The sequence below is a fragment of the Diadema antillarum genome, unplaced genomic scaffold, assembly GCF_040938485.1.
Source record: "Diadema antillarum isolate AM-2024a unplaced genomic scaffold, OU_Dant_1.0 scf00000071, whole genome shotgun sequence".
NCBI classification, from domain to species: domain Eukaryota; kingdom Metazoa; phylum Echinodermata; class Echinoidea; order Diadematoida; family Diadematidae; genus Diadema; species Diadema antillarum.
In genome coordinates, this window is record NW_027270960.1 from 9106157 (window position 1) to 9130312 (window position 24156).

Consider the following 24156-nt stretch of genomic DNA (forward strand, 5'->3'; position numbering starts at 1 on the left):
AAGGAATGCAAGATATTAACTTCTATTGCGCCAGATCATTCAGCAATTTTTTTGCAACTTTTGAATAAACCTAATGATGATAAGGAAAATGATAGATGTTTTAAGGCGTCATATTGGAAATTTAATAACAGTTTGTGTAAAGATAGTGAATATGTCAATAAAATGAAAGATGAAATAATAAAAATATTGGGAGAATTTCGGAATGAAATAGAAGATAAAAGGGTTTTGTGGGATTTTTTGAAAATGAAAATTTGTAATTTTACTAGGAAATATTCTATAAATTTGGCCAAACAACGTAGGAAAAAATTCAGAGAATTGAGGAAGAAATTGAGTTTTTAGAAAATGATGTATTTCTGAGATCAGATAGTGATAGAATCACGTTGTTGGAAGATAAAAAGAAAGAGTTGAAAAAATGTTATGATTACGTGAATGAAGGGATAAAAATTCGTTCAAGGGCTTCGTGGTATGAAGGTGGAGAAGGTGACTCATCTTATTTTAAACAGTTAATGGAATTTAATAAGAGGAAAATGATTGTTAAAAGTGTACGGTTTAATGATGAGGTAGTTTGTGATTCTAAGGAAATAATTAGAGAAATAAAAAGTTTTATAGTAATCTTTATTCTGAGAATTTTGATTTTATATCTGGTGATAGTAGATATTTTTTTCAAGATTTGCCAACATTAAGTAGGGATTCTATTCAATCCTGTGAGGGGTATATTTCAAAAAGAGAATGTGAAATTATTTTGAATCAGATGAAGTTGAATAAATCTCCAGGAAATGATGGATTAAGTGTAGAATTTTATATTACATTCTGGTCAGTGATAGGGGATGTGGTGTTGGACAGTTTTAATGAGGCATATAACAGAAGAGAATTGTCTGCTTCTCAAAAACAAGGTGTAATTACTTTGATTCATAAGGAAGGAAAAGATCCTTTATATATAAAGAATTACAGACCTATTTCATTATTGAATGTAGATTATAAGATACTTGCGAAAGTTTTGTCAAACCGTATTAAGCATGTTTTGCATGAAATAATCAATGTTGATCAAGTTGGATATATAGAAGGAAGAAATATTGGAGAGGCTATTCGATTGATTGATGATATGATCTTTTATACATCGAGCTGTGGTTTACCTGGTTATATGTTTGCTATTGATTTTGAGAAAGCTTTTGATTCGATCCGTCATACATTTTTGCAGAAAGTTTTGAATATATTTGGTTTTGGATCAATGTTATGTAATTGGGTTGAAATATTGTATTTGAATAGCTGTAGTTGTGTTATAAATGGTAAGGAGTCTACTGGTTATTTCCCAATACAGAAGGGGGTAAGGCAAGGAGATCCTTTATCCCCGTATTTATTCATTATGTGTATTGAAATTTTGGCTCAGGCAATAAGGAAGAATTCTAATATTCATGGGTTAATGGTTGATAATGTTGAAATTAAACAAATTCTGTATGCTGATGATGTTACTTTATTTCTTCAGGATCGATATTCTGTTGAGGAGGTTAAAAGATTATTTGATGTATTTTATCAAATTTCGGGTTTAAGGTAATAATGATAAAACGTATGTGTTGTTATTAGGTATTCCGAGGGAGGATTGTGTGTTGCCTTTTGGTAGAGTAGAACAGGTGGTAAAAATATTAGGAATATATTTTTCTTTGAACCCTGATGTTAAAGAAGTTATGAATTATAAGGAGATTTTGAGTAAAATAAAGAGATTATTATTATGGTGGAAACAGAGAGATTTAACGCTGATGGGGAAAGTTCAATTAGTAAAGGTTTTTGTTTTACCAAAGTTGATTTATATTTCTTCACTCATGGTAACACCTGATTGGGTATTTGAGGAGTTAGATAGGGTGGTATTTGATTTTATTTGGAGGGGTAGAGATAAAATAAAAAGGAATATTTTGTATTTAGATTATGATAGGGGAGGATTAAAGTTCATTAATTTTCGAGTGTTTGTTAAAGCACAAAGAATTATGTGGATTAAGCATTAGATTTCTGGGGATCATAGTATGAAGTGGAAGTTATGTTTTAAGTTTTTCACTAAATCGGTGGGAGGTATTTTGCTTTTTTATAGTAAGGCAATTTTAGGGTTGTTGAGGCTAATTTTACCAGAATTGTATAATGATATGTTGCAGGTTTGGATGGGAAGTAGAAGTTTGATTCTGAAAGAGGATTCAAAAAGGAATGAGGTAATTTTTAATAATAAATTTATTTTGATTGATGGATATACAATATTTGATAAAGAGTTATTTCTTAGGAATGTATATAGAGTTCATCATTTGGTAGATGTAAATGGGGACTTTAAAGGGAGAAGGGAGTTTTTAAGATTAGGATTTAGTGAAGAAATGATTGGAAAAATGTTTGAAATATTTTCAGCTTTACCGTCATCATGGAAAGGTACATTAAAGCGAGAAATGAATATGGAGGATACTCAACTGAAAATTGAATTATATTTGCAGAATAAAATATATCATATACAGGATATAACATAAAAACGTATTTATAAAGCATTGATGAGGGATGGAATTGAAGCATCATCAGCATATAATAATTTAGTTGGTTTATATAATTTTGAGGAAATAGATATTAGATTGATTTTTCTGAGGCCTCGGAAGTCTACTCTTGATTGTAAACTGCGTGAATTTCAATATAAAATGTTGTATGGTTTAATATATACAAAAGCTAAGTTATTTTCTTTTGGTTTTGTAGGAGATAATCAATGTACATTTTGTTATTCTGAGGTTGAGACTTATGAACATTTGTTTTTTCATTGTAGGAAAGTCATTCAGATTTGGAAATTGTGTAGTGAAGTTTTTGTTTTACCCCAGATGCAAAAGTTAGATTGGCAATCTGTTCACGTTGGTATTAAAACGCAGGATATTGGAAAAGGACAACTCATAAACCATTTGATATTATTGATAAAATGGATGATATTTGTATTTTCGAAGGAAAAGAGCAGGCCCCCTTTGATAAGAGAAATTAGAGAAAGAATGTTAGAAAGTAGAGAAGAAGAAAGGAAATTAGCAATGAAACGAGGTACGCTGGCCCTGCACAGCAGGAAATGGAATCATTTAATGGCACGGGATACTGCACTACTATTTGATACCTTTTTTGTGCTTTTTGTTGTTGAGTGTTTGGTGAACAGGTTCGATGTTTGTGGGCGTGTGTGTGTGTGTGTGTGTGCGTGAAAATATGTGTGTGTATCTGTGCTGGAGTGAGGTATACATGGAGTATGCCTATTTAGAGGGGGAAGTGTTGTTGAGGTTATACGGGTGAGCGATGAAGGGGTAATGTTTATAGGTATGAATTATGTACAGACATTGATCATGAAGATTTGTAAAATGTTTGTATATTGGATTGTGTGTACATAGGTATGTAGGCTTTTTGTTGACACCTGATGCATAGGTATGCAGACCTTGTGTTTGACCCCTTAACAATATTGATTTCATTATCTCATAATCACTGCTGTGACGAGTATACGGACGCAGTCAATGGATATATTTTGTAATGTGTATTGTACATACATTTTGGTTTTGCTGACCCATTAGGCATTAACAATTGATTTTATAATTATTGCGGAGATGATTATATTTGGGAAGCAGTTACTGTGTATTGTATACTAGTAGTAGAACAATCGGAAATGTACACAATGACAGTCCTAAGAATTATTTTGTAATATTTTGATATACGTTTGAAATGTCACGCTGCAAGCAACACAATTAAATATTGAATTGTAATCAATGATGGATGATGAAATCGAAATAAAATATTGTTTGAAACAAAAAAAAATCTGTGTGACCTTGAAGTTTTGACCCCATGGTATAGTGACCATTCCGAAAATTTCCCGTTTCTCACTTTGCGATTTTCCGCTACCATACGAAAACATAAACTCCCCAACGATCCGACTTCGCTGCTCAAATGTTCGTAAGAATTCCGAAATTTACGTTTAGGCCTATTTGAGGGACTATGTCCTTCTAGATTTATGAAAGTTCGTTCTCCGTCATCACAAACTGGCCCGTATTTTGATGATTTTTCAAATTAACATTGATTGTTTTTTTCGTTGGAGGAGCATTTTGCTCGGTCGCAGTCACACTGCACGATATGCGTGCTCAATGTCAATGCGTGTGCAAGGCCGCTGAAAATGCATCGCGCTCTACACTGTTGGTGCAAAATTGCACCGGGGACGTTGCGGCGCTCGTTGGTGGCCGAATACTGGTGCAGTAGACATTTGCATTCAACCCTTGCATTGAATAATTCCCGTAGACACTAATCATAGGGGTAATTGCCTAGGGGGTACGTAAATTTTGTTTTTCTTTTGCGCTTTTGCGGATACCATCAAAGATCGTACACTCATACGACCTTTGATATCATCACACTCTCGGCTTGCTATAATCAAAATATCCCGCAAGAAAACGGCGTATTTCTCGATTTTTAGCGCTTTTTCCGCGACCCGTCGCGTAGACAATACTCTTAAAACTGGACTTAATTCGCGCGCGCTTGGAAAAGTTCCGATTCTGCACTTTTGACGGTGGAATTTGGGATTTTCGATGGATTTTTGGAGGAGACTTAAGGACTTTCCTGTACGTGAATGAGTGTTAATACCGTATGTGTAATGATGTGATTTGCGTGTGATGTGACTGTAGAACCAAAGATCGTACACTTCAGTGTACGATCTTTGGTAGAACTCACTGGCTGGTGATAAAGCACACTGGCAATTAAGTGGCCGAATTCTGGTGGATGACCGAATGCACATTATGTTTACCCCGACTTTGTACTTAGGCGTGGGTCTGCCGCCTTTGACGCCCCCTCTCTAGTTTAAGTATACGATCCCTAGAGGAGTTAGCTCGAAATTTGAGGGACAGAATGTGAGATTGGATAATAAAGAGCATTCCTTCATTCATATTTCGTTCTTAGGTAGGAATGATACTTCTAAAATGCCGTAATGAGGTCCGAAGTTCTTCTTTTACCCTGCATGCATGCCTCCCTAAAAAGGAGAAAATGAAAGGGAGGCAGATACCTCTCCATTGAGGGTCACGTAAAAAAACCGCCCGCTATCGATCGCTTTGCTTCCTAAAATGGCGCTTGCACCTGCCCGTGAGCGTACTACGCAAAGTCGCGAGAGTGCACCCTACGCTCTTTGGTTCCTATAAATACAATGTACTCTTATTAAATACAGTAACCACAGTAGCCTAGTAGCACAAGACCGACGTACAGTATAGCCAGGATTTGATCGGGGTGAGGGGTAGGGGGTATGGGAGGAGGGTATCCTCCCCTCCCCACTCCCCACAGTGAGAACTTTTTTTTTTTTTTTTTTTTTGCAATTTGATGCTGTAAACGGTGTAATTTGATGCATTTTTGCGTGTTTTATCAATTTAAAACGGTCCCACTGGTTTAAGTAAGGTATAGCAGTATTTTGATGTATAGTGATTATTTATATAGGCCTAGATTGTTATTGAACAATTTGCCCAAAAATGTTATCATTGAAATACATTTCTTGTATTATGATGAATATCATGATTGCTGACTGTTAAAGGGATCGTACAGTTTTGGTTGAGACCGTTTTTGTGAAAAATGGAGAAACCTCTTGTGAAATATGAAAGAACATGTTATCTATGAGGAATTCAACGTTTATTTGATGAAAATTGGTTTTGAAATGACTGAGATATCCAAAGAGAGCGATTCTAATAAAGTGTGGGACCCACACTTTATTACGATCGCTTTGTTTTACTTTGTTTTGGATGTTTCAGTAATTCCAAACCCGATTTTCATCAAATAAACTTTGAATTCCTCTCAAAATGGTATGCTCTGTACTATATCGTAAGTGTTTTCTTGGTATCACGCAAAAAGTTAAAAATCCCAATTCTCATCTCCACCAATACTGTACCTTCCCTTTAAGCAAACAGAAAAAGCATGAAATCGAGGGTGTAGGAGAGGGGTATATCTCCTCGAACAGGAGAATGATTTTGTATTTTCAGACCTGAAATTCAGCGGTCTGGTGCAAAACCTTTGGTGGAATAGGGGACCTACTTAAATATTTTTTTCCCGAAAAAGAAAAAATAATAAATGATGCAAGTATATAAGTTTTTTTTTTTAAAGGGAAGTATTAAAAGCTAAATCACGGAATTTGGCTCTTATTCCGCGTGTGCATCATCACTGTGTATGTACAAGGTAGATGGGGGAGGGTGTGGGAAGGGGTGTCCCCTCCCACATCCGACGGAGCTTTTTGCTTATTTAGAATTGAAATAAAGCGATCTGAGGCACACTTTTTGTGAAAAGTTCGGCAATTGCGTCTCTTATTCGAGAGAATGACTTTTTTCATTTTTAGAACTGAAATTCAACGATCTGGTGCACACTTTTGCTTCTGACCCAGGTTCGATTATCCCCGCTGAACGCTAGAGGGCGGCAGTCACTTGCGTTTCACCAGCGGCCGTGTAAAATCGGGAGAGTTACGTTGATCAGCTAGATTGTACGTAAACTAAAGGCGACGAAGAAGCACAAGCGAGGCCGAGGGATACCGTCGTCAGCGATATGTATCTCAAAATATAACTCGGTAATTCTCCGTTGCCAATGATTTCTTCATCATGTTGAGCAGTGGCTGAGCATTGTCGACGATTGAGGTGATTTTGCTACAGGATATACTATCATATCCCCTTTTTCTGTATTGGGATTGCTAAAATATTTAACGTTACACTAGTCACTACCATCATGTAGAAATCATGTAGAAATGCACACCATGCACACCTACCATTTCCTTCCTTAATTTGTCGATAAAAACTTCTCGTGGCTATCAGAAATGTCAAGATGAACCATATCTGATGGTTTCATGAAATTTCATAGCCAATTACAGAAGAAAAGTAGCTAATTTTGACTCAAAAGTACGCCGATCGACGGCTGTATCAGCGTAGCATGATTGATGATCGATTATGGGGGAAAGCGATATAATAATGATGATCGATCGTTATAGTCTGTGATACAGCCGCTTGTTTGGTGTTTAACCACAATAATTACGTCGGCTTAACAGTAAAAAGTTTAAGAAAGAGATTTCGATGCGTCTATTTTTTGTTGTTTTAGTTAATTTTCTCCTGCGTGCTGCGTTTGACTGTATACAAACATTGTATCTGTCAACTTATTTTGCTGACTGAATGATGGGAGGATAATGTGTGTACAAAACAATAAAAGATAATAAAATGGACCTTACTACGAAACAAAAGCAAATATTGGGGTTGCAGTTCTTGTATACATAATTAATAAAATGAAATGGAATAATGAATAGCGTTACTATCATAAAAACAATAATTTATACTATAAATTGAACTTATCAATTAAAAACATAAATTTAATACCATTTACCATCACCAGAAACAAACAACAAATCCCCTTCGAATTCAACTTCCTCCTCATCTTCTTTTCTCTCTCTTTCTCTCTCTCCCTCCTTCTAATAGCCTTACTCTTTTCTTCCACTTTTCCTTCAACCTCATTCTTTTCCCTTCAACATTATTCAAATTAAATCATTAACTTTTGTCATGATAAAATTATAAATACTTGCCACAATTTCTAAAGGAAGGACGTCTAAATCCTGGTATGAATAATCTGTATCAATAATTTAAGTAGTGATAAACATGATAGTGGCAATGAAAAGAATGAGAAAAAATACGAAAATGAAAATAGATCTAGGGCCCACACGTATTGCACAAGTCGTGTTAATATTGTTAGTAAGCGGCTAATTAGAGACTACCAGAATCGATTATAATCGTTGACATCGTTCTCTGTGAAATCGATGCACTGCTTACTACGTCGGAACTATGATCGCGACCGACGTACTTTTCAACTCCGATTTCTCATTTTTCTTCCCTTTTCGGCTTTCTAATTCTATGAAAACTCTCTGATATGGTTGAATTTAGCATCTCCAAGAGCTGCACAAAATTTGATTGACAAACGGCGAAGCGAACGGTAGGTGTGCATTTCTACATGATTACCACATTGGATACAGTCAAACCTGTTTGTAGCGGCCACCCAAGGAAAACGGATGAAGTGGTCGTGGCCGCTATTCATCCAACTTTGTGAGCATTGCCTAACATTACATGCAATGTTACACAAGAGACGGGTTATCATCCAACTTTGTGAGCATTGCCTAACATTACATGTAATGTTACACATGTCATGTATCATCGTTACCGCAGCAGCGACCCCATACGGACAAATACGTACTGTGCTCCAGAAATTGAAAAAAAAATTGGCGAAAACAGAACAGAAAAAGAACGAACGTGGGTATGTAACCGTTAGAGGGGATGTTGAAATGGATGTTCATCGGAAGCCTAGTGCATAGAAGTGGATGACGGCTCCGAAAGGGTTACCGGAGATAATTGCGAAATGGATGCAGAGCGGATGCAGAGCGGATGAACAGGATGCATCACGTACGCCTAACAGAAACTAACACTTTGTCCGTTCTAAATACTTTATATACAAGATGCATATGCTTACATCCTTTCTATTTCTATACGTGCTACAAGGTATTAATGATGTATAGATGTTCCATGTACCATACCCAGAGGATGCAGAGAGGATACAGCGGACGTTAAGGGATGATAACGGACATACAATGTTTGTTGCTTGTATGTCGCGGATTCACATCATACATGGCGGAAAGTTCATCCGTTCTAAAAGTTTTTGCGCGGGTGAAATCACAGCGGATGGATGCTCGATGGATAGAGCATATGAAACACGTATGCGATGAGTACCGGTACACAGTGTTTTCCAACGGATGGCAAGATTTTTTTTTACATTTTACATACTTTTTGCATCCGTAAATGCAGTGGGACCAGGCCTTGTAGGTACTTACATTTACACATATGTATGTGTGTACGTGTGCACACAAGTGCTTCATGCATTGAGGAATGCCAGTAACATAAGGCGCGGTCAGACTGGCAAAACATGGCGAAGTCTTCTCGATCTTTTGTCGTGCGTTCACACTGGCAGGTCATCAGTGCGCGCGCGCAAGACAAAACAAAGAACGCGCCGTCCAATGGCTAGTTATTGTGACGTAACAATGCCCATCTGTACATGACAATGGCCTCGCAGGTGGTGGACTGGTCACGTGACAAAGATCGCAAAGTTTCAGATTCTCGCGGTTACACTGGCAAAAGATCAAAGTGTTTGGAGGGGGAGGGGGAAAAATCCCTAGTTGATATGGGAAGTTTCGCGAGAAGTTTTGGGGGAAGTTTGCGGTCACACTGGCAAAACTTTGAGATCTTAAAGATCGCGATCTTAAGGGCAATTCCGCGGTTAGTAACGTTACATTTGAACAAATTCAGATATTTATTTTTACTACTAAATTACCATTTATTCATTTCAAGTCAAAATTATGTCAAAAACATGTTCATCCTTCCCAGGTTTATGATACAGAAAAGAATGAATACAATCCATGAAATATTAGAATTGCTATGGCAACTTAAAGGGCAGGTTAGTAACGTTATGAAAAAAGGACATGACAAAAAAATCAATGTCTTGTAACAAAAAGTGTGCAAAAATTCAAGTCACTTCAAACAAAGTGTTGCACTAATTTTGATTATTGCATCATGACAAATGTTCACACAAATTTTTTTAGCAGTTCGACCAATTATTTTTTAGCCAGACCCCCAAAAGCATGGTTAGTAACGTTACGAATAGTAACATTACATTTGTCCGGAGTAATTCCGCAGGTCATTTCACCCTTTTGTAATTGACAAAATGTCACATGACTTCTGGAGTATTCAAATGTATTCATCTTTTACCCATTAGCAAAACTTTGAGGAAAAAATTTCAAAGGAACCCACTGTAATTTGCATTTAAGTGAATTTCAGCATCCCCAGTCCCACATGTACATTTTAAATGATGGTTTTAGATCTCGCGAAATCAATAAATACGAAAAATAAAATGTACTGAATTTGAAAGACCTTAATGATTGGTGAACATCCATGGCATTAGTTGGTACCTAAATTAAAGAGTAAGATAAAGAGGCACATTTCTTTTATCCATGTCATGTCCACCTAACTGCGGAATTGCCCTTAAACTTCTCAATCTTTTGCAAGTCTGACCACGCCTATAGATGCCAAGTGCAAAACATTTTTGTGAGTGAGATTTTCATGACTCAGCATCCCGGCGCACGTGCATGTGTGTGAGCAAGGGAGCGAAGCGACTGAGCGAGGGGAGGGTGTGGGAGGGGGTGTTTGTCCTCCTACGGTAGGGAACTTAGTCAATTTTTAGCTCTTAATTGGTGCATACTTAACCCATTCCATACGGGAACCTGGGGGCCTGGGTATTAAGTCTATGGGGATTTCAGTATCGAGAGGGTTAAGTAAATATTTTTTACTTATTTTGAAAGACAAAAGGGAATATACCTTCAATTGCAACTCTCACTTTAATAATCCGTTAAGCTATGCTCCCAGTGCGTGAGAAAAATGGGTGTCATGCGTGAGATCGTGAGACAGACCCTACATGCTTGAGTCTCACTCACAATGCGTGAGACTTGGTAGTTCTGCGGTAAACTAATCGGTATCCTACTATAAAATTATGAAATTGTTGTACAGCATGTGTATATGTTACAGTCGTTAAGTATTATAACTGAATGAGTGATGAATGCAGCGGTGGCGACCACTGAACGTTGCCAAGGTCAAGGAATAACTGGCACGCTACAAAGCAGAAAAACACACTGAATTATTGGCTCGGCTTCGGCTCCATCGGGTCTGTGGGCGCTGTTGACAGGTTGCGGGGAAACAAACTTTGTGGCCGCTGGCCGCGTTAACAGGTGGTCGCTTTACACAGGGTCTTTAACAGGGCTTTTCTCTCGGGGGATTTTTTCAGTGGCCGCTATAGACAGGTGGCCGCTAAGGCAGGTTTGACTGTATTTTCTTCAAGTGGTGGTAGAAAGATTCGGCAAAGATTCTCTTTTTGGCATGCAGTACCAGCCCACTGCGTCGTGTCGCCCGCGCTCGCCCATACAGCAGGTAGACCCATACCGGACAGAATGGAACTCAATCCGGCATAATTGACTGTAACATAAATTTAGCCCACGAGTCTAGACTGCAGAGGGTACTGTAAAAGTGGATATTTTCCCGCGATTAATTTTTCGCGCTTCGCTGGGTAAGAAGAGTTTAACGTGTCTTTAATTCCGCGGAATCAAGACATCACACACGGGAACATATGGCAAGCAAAAATATTTGCATGCTTTTATTTTCGCGCTTTTATTCAATTTCAACACTGCGAAAATTTCCACTTTTACAGTACTACCAAGGCCAGGGCCGGGGGGGGGGGGGGGGGGGGGGGGGGGGGGGTTATCCCACGAGACCGACACCCACGATCGAGTCATACAGCCCAAGAGTTCGACATTGAAAACAGGTCCATGAGTCATACAGCTCACGAGTCATACAGCCCATGAGTTCGACACTCCGTAAAAACAGCCCACAGTACGAGTTCGACAGATACAACACAGCGCATAAACGGTAATGTGTCGGTCTCGTGGGCCTTGTTGGCTTAGTGTCAGACTCATGTGCTGTATGACTTGTGAGCTGTGTGACTTGTGGGCTGTATGACTCGTGGGTGTCGGTCTCGTGACGTGCACCCAGGCCGGGCACCAACCTAGTATCGTTATTGTAATGAGGTGCAGTTACACATGGCACATATGTCGAAAGTTAGATCTACTCTATGTATTTTGCCTGTATGTATAAATGCCATGATGTAGAGACTAGCAAGATGAGATGGTTAAATTTAATTGTAATTTAGATCTATATTAACTTTAATTGATTATTTAATTGTATGTACATAGTCTAGTACGGTAGTTCTAGACTTCGTTGATGGAAAGTTCTGTAACTGCACCAGCGAGGGGACAGTTTCATGAAACTTTTTGTCAGTGATTTACACTGACAACTGTTAAAAGCTACTGAAATCCTTGCATCTGATTGGCTGATAGCAAATTTGTCGGTGAAAACCTCCGACGAACTCGTTGATGAAACGCCCCCTGGATTATTGGAACTATGGATGCCATCCAGCCATATGGGCAGATGGGATGAAGTCAATGCAGGATTTGCAATGTTGACCGAGGGCCCATTTCTACAACAAAGTGTAAATTTGATTTGCAATTCAGTATTTATAACAACAAGAGCAACTATCTTCTGTTGTTTGTTTTTTTAATGATGAGCAATGAACAATTGTGCAATTATGTAATGTATTGTGTTCTTATCATTGCTTTTTACACAGAAAGTGAGGTCAATCTTTTTGTGATGTCTACTGTCTTTCTTCACATCGGTCAATGTGGAAACCAACTCGGTCAGCAGTTTTGGCAGACAGTTTTGAGAGATGAAGAAGCTAAGTGAGTCGTCAGTTGTCATAAGTGGTGCTGGTAATAGACAATAGTGCATAAGTTTTTGGCTAAATCATGATATCGGTCCCCTCTTGTTCTGCATGTGCGTCTTCACTATGTGCAAAGTCTATGGAGGTGCATAGCAGTCACCGACAAAACACATGACAACACATGTCAAAATGAATGGTTGTGAATGGAGTGGGGACCTACAATGTATTTCAGGATAATGCCAACGTTTTAGAATTGGTAGACAAACAGTGCTACATGTTTCATTGTTAATGCAACCATCAAGTTAGCTTCATTTTTTTTTTTCAGTGCTGTGATAACAACCTAGCAACAACACTCTTTGGGAGGGGGAAGGTAGGGAAGTGTTGTAGTTAGATTACTCAACAAAACATAAATAAGTAGGAGTGTTCGTTTTTGTTATAATTTTGTGTGTGTGTGTGTGTGTGTGTGTACACAAAGCAATCAGAGTGTTTAGTGTTAATGAATTCTTTCATTATCACTTTCTTGTGAAAAGAGGTATAGCTTTGAAATGTCACACCTTATCTATGTTCAAATGTCAATAACACTTCAGTCATTCTGTTTGTCATGAGTTCACTCTGTTCTTTATAACTCAAGCAAACTAGCTGACCATTGTGTGGACCTGCCCTTGACAAGCGTTAATTAAGTGTGTACAGTTGTATGTCGGCTTGATTGCCTGATTTGAGAACGGGGCAAACTAAATGAAGAATGTACCCCTCCGGTATTTAATTTGTGGTGATTCAGCACTTTTATCATGAGTAAGTTAGAATAAAGTTATATCTCAATTGACTTGACCCCCCTTTCAGACAGTAGAAAAATGTCTGAGCTGGTAATCACAATTCTCTTTTAGAAAAATACGTTGTAGTGATTCTTAATACCAAGACACCAATCTTGCCATATTTTGTGTGCCTGAAAGCAATTTATTGTCATTATGATTTGAGAATCTCTATTAGCAAATCAAGGTCTCAAGGTGTTTTCGAATCTTGATTTGCTCAATTCGTTGTGTGGACTTCAAGCCTTGAAGGCTTAACCTCCAAAACATGATTGAGGATGCAGTGCTAACATTGTAAGCTCAACACTACAGTTACTTCAGTCCACAGACCATGCGAAATGTCATTTGGTCTGCTTTTGCTGTGCTTTCTGTCTCATGCTTTGCAAGTTTGATTGATAGGTCAGGAAGCTCATACGTCAAAAACTCAAATCAAGATTTCAAACCCCATTAGAATAGACATTCTTTTATCACCTGAAAGTTGTTTTTTTGTAAAGTTATTACATGTACATCAAGCATCTACAAGTGTAAAAGGTGTGTAGCTCAGTGCAGGATTACAATTGTGGCCATCAGATCATCAGGAGGGGTATGTTTTTGTTTTTATTTTCAGGAGAACATTATGGAGGAGAGACAACAAGCTCCCATCCATCCATGTGGACACCGAGAAGAAGGTTATTACATCCCTCGTGAGAAACAGCAAAATGTGAGTGAGTGGAATGATCATGATGTTGACCTGCCCAGAGCTACTCCTTTACTTGATCCTCTGTGTGCTTTGAGGCTGCTTTGTTACACAGAAGAGTTTAATACACTGTCCAAAGTCATTGGCACAAAAAGGGTTAATTTAGCAGGGAGGGGGGGGGGGAGGGTTGGGGGAGGGGATGTCATGGAGAGCTCCATGGGGATATTTTGGTCATAATTGTCACTGATCTTGTTGTGTAATTTTTTGCCTGTGAATTTCACTGCATATCTGATATCGAGAAAGACTGGATGGAACTAGATATTGCACAAAAAGAAACTGGGAACTTTGATCATCTAAATATGTTGCAAATTTGAGAATAAATTTTAACTGTAGCAATTTATGCTATTTTTTTATAATTTTGCAACTAAACAAATGATCTATACAAACAACAAACAATTCATATTACTTTTTTTCTCGTACAGTATGTGATAACATTAGCAGTGAAGAGTAGAAATTATATTGAAAAGATGAAGTGCCAAACCACAGTTCTGTGGTTTCTTGAATTTGATGGATTGTACCAAAATCCTACCTGTCTCCAGTAGCTTAGCAGCTAAGAATTTATGGTTGTTTTTGCATCCTCATTGAATGAACAGAGACATGCTGAAAATTTCAGTATATTTTTCATTGGATTTTGTTTTTGATTATTGTAATATGATCACATGTTATTGATTAGAGCAACTCATCTTGAGTATTTTTGTATACAAACATTACCATTACTACTATTTGGCATTTTAGTTTCCAAGTTTACTTGAGAGAATAAGAATATCCAGAGATTACCATGATGCGTGTTCAGTTTTAAGGGCTTAGGTTACCAGCTTAGAAAAATAGTGTTTTGAGATGAGTGCAATGTGAACTATAATCCGTTGTTGTTGTTGTTGTTGTTGATGTTGTTGTTGTTGTTGTTGTTGTTGTTGTTGTTGTTGTTATCATCATCATTATTATTCTACCAGGTCATAACAAACATTTCTAAAAATTACCTCATGAATATAAATTCATTGTGAAGTAAAGGAAGGTGATTACACAACCTGAACAAAACCTCATAATTTTCATAATCCCCATTGTGCCCAGATTACCTGTCAGAGATACCAATGTAGTCTTGAGCAAGCAGGGAAGAGGAATGAACTGGGCAATGGGTAAGTAACAATCCCTTCATCCTGGTAGATTTCACCGATGAAGTCTTTTAGCCATGAGGTACAAACTCGCTTGCATGCTTGGCTCATTCCATTGACACATCAAGCCAGTATTAATTTATTCATATATTCATTTATTATTTCATTTATATATGTATTTATCTATTAGTTTAATGGAAGGTACTAATGAAGTGATCCCTTTTTTACTGTGATGTTTTTTCTTTTCGTCTGTCCCTCCCTCTGTCTTTTCCATAGATCTGTAATTATATCAGTTACATGGTATGCCTCTATGCTGAGGTGTACATGAGGTCTGGGGTTTGAACTTCTTTTTCTGTCAGCCATCATGCCTAACTATATTGCCTTGAGGCAATTTGATTGTGCTTTCTAAAGGCATTGTTCCCATCATAATTATATGTTATTTCAGTATCGATATTATTTCTTGTGCAAAATTTGACAGATATGCTTTAATATCAGATTTCACCATTAGCAAAATACCACGAAAGTCTAGATAAAACCTAGATATTCTGCCATTAATTGTTAGTGCAGTAATCTGAAAGTTAGGGAACTGAACTCTTGGAATAATATTTCTTACATCTGGGCAACATACTTTCCCTGTAAAACTCAAGGGGCTGCTAAGCTTAGGAAGAATTAACCTTATGGGAATGATATAGCTTGACTTTTATACACTACCACTTCTGCTGGTGGACTTGAACCAGAAGCCTCAAGATTGAGGGTCTCTGTTTTATCCACAGAGCCATAAGGACTCATCAGGGCCCCGTTTTATCAAATTGATTAAAGTCCCAGAAATCAATGATACCTCTCCCAAATCAGTCATTAGTTGATAAGTCAGTTATAACTTCAAATCAGTTCTAAGTCTCTTTTTAAAACCAGAACTTTTAGTTGACTGGATTATAAGTCGATCAGAGTTATCATTGATCTCACAATCAATGATAACTGTCACTTGGTAACATTGGGTTTGTTTGTCTGTTTGTTCGTCTGTTTGTTTGTCTGTTTGTTTGTTTGTTTGTTCACTTCCATCTGAGAAGATGGCTGGATAGCCCATATTCAGCTACGTTAAGCTGGTCTTCCATGGGGTCGAGTTGGATGTGAGGTGGGACCACTTCACCGGGTTAAACACCCTGCGCTTTGCGATTAATGAATGAAGGGGGATCTTTTACGTGCATGAGTTGTTACTCTCTCATACACAGGACCTCCATTTTATGTCCTATCCGAGGGACAGGGTCCAATCTTGTCGAGAAAAAAAATGAAATAAATCAAATGACATGTACTTGATGTGTTTGTTGTGTGTAGGTTACCATGGTACAGCCAGAAATCCCAGCACAGCCCTGGTGGAGCAGACCCTGGAGACTATGAGGAGAGAGATAGAACGATGTGACTGCTTCTGTGGATCCGTCATTATGCACAGTTTGAGTGGTGGAACGGGTTCAGGTTAGCAGTCATTGTAATGTAATTTGTGAAGATTGTGAAGAGGTTCCACAGAAGATGATGATACTGTAAATGAAGAAATTTTCACTGTACATCAATTTTCGCGTATTTCGTGCAACTTTTGGCTAGTGCAAATTCTGAAAACCAGCGAAAATGTATTCACAATTTTGTCCGCACATTGTGAATGGGTTGACAATTGCACAGTGTGAATTCAACAACCTGCAAATAGTTTTTGACCACTCAGCGTGACAAATTAATCATGCACAACTATTGATGGTTTACAGTAATCAATGTAGTAGTACAAAAGGATGGAATTGATGATGGTGGGGATTTGCCTACCTCAAGAAGGATGCACAGGATGAGGTTAGCACTTTGTGCTTACATGTAGCTTATACAAAAAAAGTGTATGTTTAACCTGTGCTGTCAAGTGACAATGATACATAATGAAGTAAAAGAGAAAAAAATGGAGCTGAAATTAATGTATAAGATGCTGCATGTGAAATATCAAAGTGCAGTTTCTTTTTTGTTTGGGGAGGTTTCACATTTTCATGTCCTGTGCTCGTGTGTCATTATGTGAGGATAAAAGCTTAAAAAAAAAGGTTTATTTTAAAAGTTAGATAGGTACATTTTAACCCGTTGCGGACAGTTTAATTTTGCTGCAACACACATTTCCCATAGACACCTGCTGGAGTATATTCGGAACTCGTGCTAAATGGGTTAAAGAGATGATATGGGGGAAAAATTCAAAGCAAAGAAATGTACAAGGTGTGATGTGTCAAGTTATGGTTTGCTATGATGGGCGTATTCTATTGAATGAGAGCATTGCTTAATTTTGAATGTTTCTTCTGCTTCCCAGGTTTTGGTTCCCGGCTGTGTGAGGGGATTCGAGATGCCTACCCAATGGCATACCTCCTCGACATTTCAGTAGCCCCACACAGCCACGGGGAGAGTCCCTTACAGCATTACAACAACCTCATGTGCCTTTCCTGGATGCAGAAGTAAGTTGAATTGTCCCTCGTCTGACACATGTCATAGATTTTCATGTTTTCCTCTAGCAGTCAACACAGAAAACGAACATACTGCATTTACCAGTATATCAACTGTAGCTTTCATCTTTGCAGTCGGTTATTCTGTATGCAGCTTGCTGCATTGTATGCATTACTGGAAGCAATTGACTAGAATTTGAATGATATTTGGTGGCAGTTTTTACTGTGCAGGTGCTTCCTCTCTGGCTGAACTCTATACACTGTAGCAAGATACAAATTTTAAATCTTTCTGTTTGGAAAAAACAGTAGTATGTTTAGTAACCAGACTCTACAAAATTTCATTGATTTTTGTAACTTACCGGGGACAGAAGATAATTATTCTGACTTTATGATATGTGCAATCTTATCGTAATACAAACTGTCTTTCTTTCAGGTTTGCAGATGGTGTCATTCTATTCCACAACGATGAAGTCTTGCATCAGTTGCAGGGCATGAACGTCACCAAGGCGACCCGTGATGCAGCCAATGTCAACATCCAGATGATGAATGGCTACATCTCAGACTCACTGGCAGGGCTACTGTGTCCCATCTCCAGTAACATGACAACCAGGTAAAAAGTCTTTCAGCCTGCAATGTTTGAAGATGTGTACAGGATTCTATGTATGGCCACACTGCAGTCTGTTGAGCAGTTTGACAGTTGGTAGCTGTCCAATGCCAAATATTCAAAGTAGAAGGTCCGTGCATATGTGTAGTGCTTAAATTCTAAGAGCCTTCGTTAAATTCGAAAGTTATTACAATTAGACATTACCTGATTGAATCAAGGTACAACATGTATCCATGCAGTATTTCAGGAAAGCTGATTTACCAAATCTCGGACAAAATATGGTGGTAATCAGTAGCGCTTACACAACCGCTCCAATAATCATAGTATAGAAGCAGAGGTGTATTGGCTATTGATATTGCTGTTTGCTGTCGAGACAACCAACTGATGTGATATGCAGTGTAGGTTTCTTTTTTCTGGTCATATTTTGTACGTAATTCAATATTTTCAAGACAGGACCTTGTGAATTGAGCAAACATTTCATCCTGAAAATTTCACAATTTCAGTGTGATATTTCTTCCAGTGGTATTTCGTGTGGGACTGAGGCATGGGAGCTACTGAGATCTGTTGCACCTATGCCCGTGTATAAGTTCCTTCATGTCAACCACATAACAAAGAGGTAGGTATTAAAGCCCTGCTTGGATGGCTCAAGGGCAAGTCACAAAACACATTGTGATTAGAAGTGTGTTTTTTTTGTTTTTTTTGGGGGGGGGGGGATGTGATAGGTGTGACATGTGTGACATGTTCCTCCTTTTCATTAGTTAGAATTGATTTAAAAAGTAAAAAACAAACCGAGAGATAAAATAATGTTGCTTTGTTGCTTCTAGCAGTAGTGGGTGTACAATGTCCTTGATCAGGAACTGATGTATGTATTGTTTTATTAATAATTGATTGTCTAGATCTGTTTTATTTAATGTCTAAAATATTCTTATTGTAAATATTCATGTCTCAAATATGAATTCTTCACATAAACAGGTTACAAATAAGAGAAGTTCTGTAAATAATCTTGCTATATTTTGGCACTGTATGAAAAATATAAAATACTAGATTTGTATGATCTTTAGTGCATGTGCAAAGAGTTTTTCCTTGCCCCTGTCATGGCTCTCTTTGGCAGAAAATAAAACTGAAGAAATCTTAAGATGGATGAATGAATGAATTCTCAAGAATTTAGTGCTTTATCGCAGTGCTTTCTTATGCTAGATGCTGTGGATTTGCATTGCTTTTGTATAATGTGTATACAAGTTGTTTTGCAGTTTTGCATTGGATTACTTTTCTTCCCTTTGTTTTTTTTTTTTCGTCCAGCAAATCCACATGGGAATCCATGGCCTCCAACCTGATCCAGAATACAGTTCGTTACAATGCTGATGGAAAGCCGGTATCCTTGTAAAGAACCTTTTGCTGATTATTTTAGATTTTATATGCATAATTTTTACTGAATAATCAATTTTATGATGGGACAAGATTTCTACACATGTTCAAGCATAATGAACTGTGTAGTTGTAGACACAGCACAATTAATCTACCAGTTTACCTAATGTGAAGTCTTCTCCAATTCCAGTATTTGAATGTTCACAAATCAATGTGAATGTCGGCCCTAATGTGAAAAGTCATAAGGAATTGAATAAAAAATTAGTGTTTTCACAAAACCCTACACCTTTAATTATTTATGTATTTTCTATTCAAAATGCAGTATGACCAGCTATTGTAGTACCAGGACGTAAAGATTATAATGACAGAATTCTTTTTCTGAGACTGACGGTATTCATACAGTTTTTGCTCTCAGAAAGTGACTTCAGTATCAGCTCCAATCCGTCCAAACTCACCAAAGGCTGAAGCACACAGACATAATGGCTGGATGCATGATTTATTCTCAATGGGGCAATCCAAAAGCTAATAAATATATCTTTTGATGCAATGCATGGGTAATAAGTATGCAATGCATAAATTATATTTTTCATTACATACAGTGAGCAACTATTTCAGTTGAAAAGAAAGCTTGGGCATTATAGACTGAACCGTTTCACCTGTGTGCATACAGATGTTTTGCTTTCTGCTGCTGTTAATGTTGCCTTGACATTACTCTTGCTGCTGACCCAAGTTGTCAGCCCTCTCTTCACTGGTTGCTGTGCGTGGAGACACATCCAACTCTTTCGCTGGCAGCCTTCAAGTTGTGGAGAAGAAGCTGAGAGGGGCCTTCAATTATGTCAAGTGGAATCCGTTCCCCATTGATTTCTGGATAGGTGAGATACTGGGAGTGCTGTGGAAGGTTTAGTACTTCATGCAGACTGCAGGACATGAACATATCACAATCTTAATGTCTTTGGCTCATTATAGTATGTTTCGAAGCGATTGTGCCAGTCATTGATATATGTATGCATCTGTCTCTCATCTCTCTTTCTGTGTCTGTATGTAAACATATCAGTCTCAGTGCATTGTATTGTAATTTTAAAGGAGAAATCCAGTCCAAATACAAGTTAGTCTGCTAAAGAAGAGTAAAATCTTGCAAGTTCAACAGTAAAAATTGGATTGATATTGGGTGAAAAATGAGGAAGTTATGACATTTTGAAGTTTTGCTAATTTCTGCAAAACAGTTCTTGTACAGTGGATTTGAATATGCAAATGAATGGGTCAACCACGTCATAACCTCACAATTTTCCATTGATCCTGTACCAAAAATGACAAAAATTCAATGTTTCTGTCATTAAAATATGATGTTATTCCTGATTGAATAACTTCAAAATAGTGAGCAATTGGATATACCAGGATTTAAGCCTTGGGCTTAATTGCGTTTGAATGAAAAACTGGAAATTTCAAAATTTATGTAGAAACACATGGCAAGTTGTGAGGGTATGACATGCTCACGTTTCCATTTGCATATTCGTATTGTCCGTTCAGGAACAGTTGCCTGAAAAATGAGCGAATTTTCAAAATGCCATAACTTCTTATTTTTCACCCAATTTTTATCAAATTTTTACCGTCAAACTCATAATATTTTTCTCTTTCTTATCAGACTAGTATATATTTGGACTGGTTTTTCCTCTTTCATAGCATGATACATTATACCAATACCTCCAATGCATTATAAAACTGTCTTCCATCAGTAGTCAGCTGTTTGTATTACTACACTGTGTGACCATTAATGTGTAAAAGAGAGAGAGAATTTTAAAATAGGCCTTGGATTTAGCAGTATGCAACATACAATGGTACTTTTTACTGTCTTAGTACACATTAGCATATTTTCCCTTGTCACAATACATTTGTGGTGATGTAAAATATTGCCGTAATCAAGAATTCTTTTAGCAGTGATTGTTTTTTTTTTCTTTTAAATCCAAGGATGTCATCTATTCATCATCTGTTATAACGTTTTTGTGTTGTCTAGGCAACAGACAGGGTATTTTGAGTAAGGATTCCTCGTCGATGACAACATGCATGAACACGACACATATCACAGACTTCATGCAGAGAGTGACAGACAGAGCGAGAGCCATGTACGAAGCCAAGGCATTTCTCCACTGGTATCATCGCTACAACTGTGAAGAGGTGATCTATTGCTCCTTAATTTTATCTTCTTCAGCTATGGTAATGAAATAATCTTGATAACACAGTTATTTTAGGGTTGCTATGCAATGGGTGGTAGAAGGCTTCACGGTGCACCACGTATTCTTTCTGGAGTATGTGAGTGGCCCTGAAAAGGGCCTACCCAATCCCGACATTTCGGCAAGCATGTTCTTGGCAAGCATGATACAGAAAAAAAAAAATGTGAATAGCATCATTGGATGTGACAGTTTTACTATGTCTGTGTGGGGTGGGGGTGAGTATGGAGAGAGGTTTGGAAAGTAATATGGTGTGGGTAGGAGAGGCAACTGAAAGACAGGCATACTGTAGATTGTGCTTAGACAGTGATATTATAATTGGTGTGTAAAGAACACGACAGTAATCTTTGGGAATTTGCAACTGCTACATACTGTATACAAGCATGTTCTCACCGTTCTCAAGGGAATGCAACTTCAATCTCTTGCCTACCACACTGTGGGTATGAGATGTTGATTCATTTTATAGCTCGTAAGTAATACATCTATTTATTATCATATCATATACCGAGTGTCCCCAAAAAAGCGGAACGGTGGATTGTCAGTATCTTGCATCCTAAAAGTGATATATTTTGGACATCATTAGAAAGAGCATCTTCCGCAGAAGACAATGATACCAAAATCATTAAATTTGGTTCAGTGCTTTTTATTCTACGCCAATTTCTGTAAATGCAGTCATTTTCAAATTTTGCTGGAGTTTTGCAACTTATGAGATAATAATCTGGGTGGGACACGCGTTCCATACGATGAATTATGTAAGCTCATTGATCCATGTCAACAAAAGATACAGCTTTCACATTTGGCGCGCACAGACACACACACACACTGTTTTTTTCCTGGCCCACGCCCAATGTGAAAGCTGTATCTTTTGTTGACACGGATCACCGAGCTTACGCAATACTCACCGTGTGGATCGCGTGTCGCACTCAAATTATTATCTCATAAGTCGCGAAAAATCCGGCGAAATTTGAAAATGACTGCATTTACAGAAATTGGCGTAGAATAAAAAGCACTGAACCAAATTTAATGATTTTGGTATCATTGTCTTCTGCGGAAGATGCTCTTTCTAATGATGTCCAAAATATATCACATTTAGGATGCAAGATACTGAAAATCTACCATTCCGCTTTTTTGGGGACATCCAGTATATGATATGATATTAAATAGATGTATTACTTACAAACTACAAAGTGAATCAACATCTCATACCCACAGTGTGGTAGGCAAGAGATTGAAGTTGCATTCCCTTGAGAACGGCGAGAACATGCTTGTATACAGTATGTGGCAGCTGCAAATTCCCAAAGAATACTGTTGTGTTCTTTACACACCAATTATAATATCACTGTCTAAGCACAATCTACATTCTATGCCTGTCTTTCAGTGGCCTCTCCTACCCACACCATATTACTTTCCAAACCCCTCTCCATACTCTCCCCTACCCCACACATAGTAAAACTGTCACATCCAATGATGCTATTCACATTTTTTTTTTCTGTATCATTGTTAGCCAAGTAGACCAGTTTACCAACAAATTTTAGGCATACTTTTATAACAGAGGCTTTTCCAGACGGCTAGAGAGCTTGCCCAAGACTGGCCCAACACAGCAACAACTGATGCATGCAAAGTGCATTCCTATTATTGAAATATGTTGAGTATTAAGTATGTACAGATGGATGGAAAATGCAGTTGCCAAGTCCATAGAGGGAAAATGTCTCTTTGAAAACACATGTAATCCAGTCTATTCAACATGTGTATTTCTCTGTTCTCTTATGAAGCCTGACTTTGAGGAGGCATTTTCCACATTGGCTGAAGTTGTGCAAGACTACAGAGAAGCGGGTGTCGGCTGAACAACCCACCAGGCAGGACTATATACCACGGACAGGGACTGTTCAGCCCCAGACGGAATCCCAAGCAATGAGCGGCTGAGTGATTGACAGGGATGACCCCAGCAGTTTGAGGACTGCCACCTTTTCTGAATCAGACTTTAATATCATCTTGGAGGCTGTTCATTACGATTGAGTTTGATGTAGGTGGGTTTGCATGTTTTTTTGGAGGGTAATGACTTGGTTCCTGTTAAGATTGTCTCTATATAATATATATGTGGGTTCAGACAGCCATACAACCAAGACACGTGGACACAAGCAGATATATGTTCAGTGCTTCTATATTCCTCAACTTCTGGAGTGCAAGTGAAGTTAACTGCTTATGTTGCAGCCTACATGAGAGGGTTCTCTTGGTTCCTCACAGGGGTACATGTTACATAATAGGTGCCTAGCAACTGCATCTAATTTGGCACTGATAAACTGTGATTGGGCATCTCCTAGAGATGTGCATTGTTGCTGGGGCTATGCTGGTCTGGGTTTGCAGACTGCGCTACACATATATTACATCTCCCTTTTTTGGAAAAGCAAACTTGTTTCTTTTCAAGTTTCATTTTTGCGAAATGATATGAAACATTTTCTAAGTGCCAATTTAGATTTACACAAAGTGATAACAATATAATGAGTTACCTTTTCAAAATACACACTGTC

General features: G+C 37.9%; 1 protein-coding gene across 1 annotated transcript; it reads left to right on the top strand.

The window, feature by feature from the left end:
- Positions 1–6535: 6535 nt before the first annotated feature.
- LOC139716922 (uncharacterized) lies at positions 6536–23783 on the top strand. The gene is made up of 12 exons (XM_071628444.1): positions 6536–6623; positions 12238–12349; positions 13744–13836; positions 14941–15005; positions 16314–16451; positions 17305–17446; positions 17868–18044; positions 18559–18654; positions 19338–19410; positions 20134–20275; positions 21415–21575; positions 23401–23783. The coding sequence occupies exons 2-12, from the start codon at positions 12261–12263 to the stop codon at positions 23470–23472; spliced, it is 1248 nt and encodes a 415-aa protein (XP_071484545.1). The 5' UTR covers positions 6536–6623; positions 12238–12260; the 3' UTR covers positions 23473–23783.
- The last annotated feature ends 373 nt before the right edge of the window (positions 23784–24156 follow it).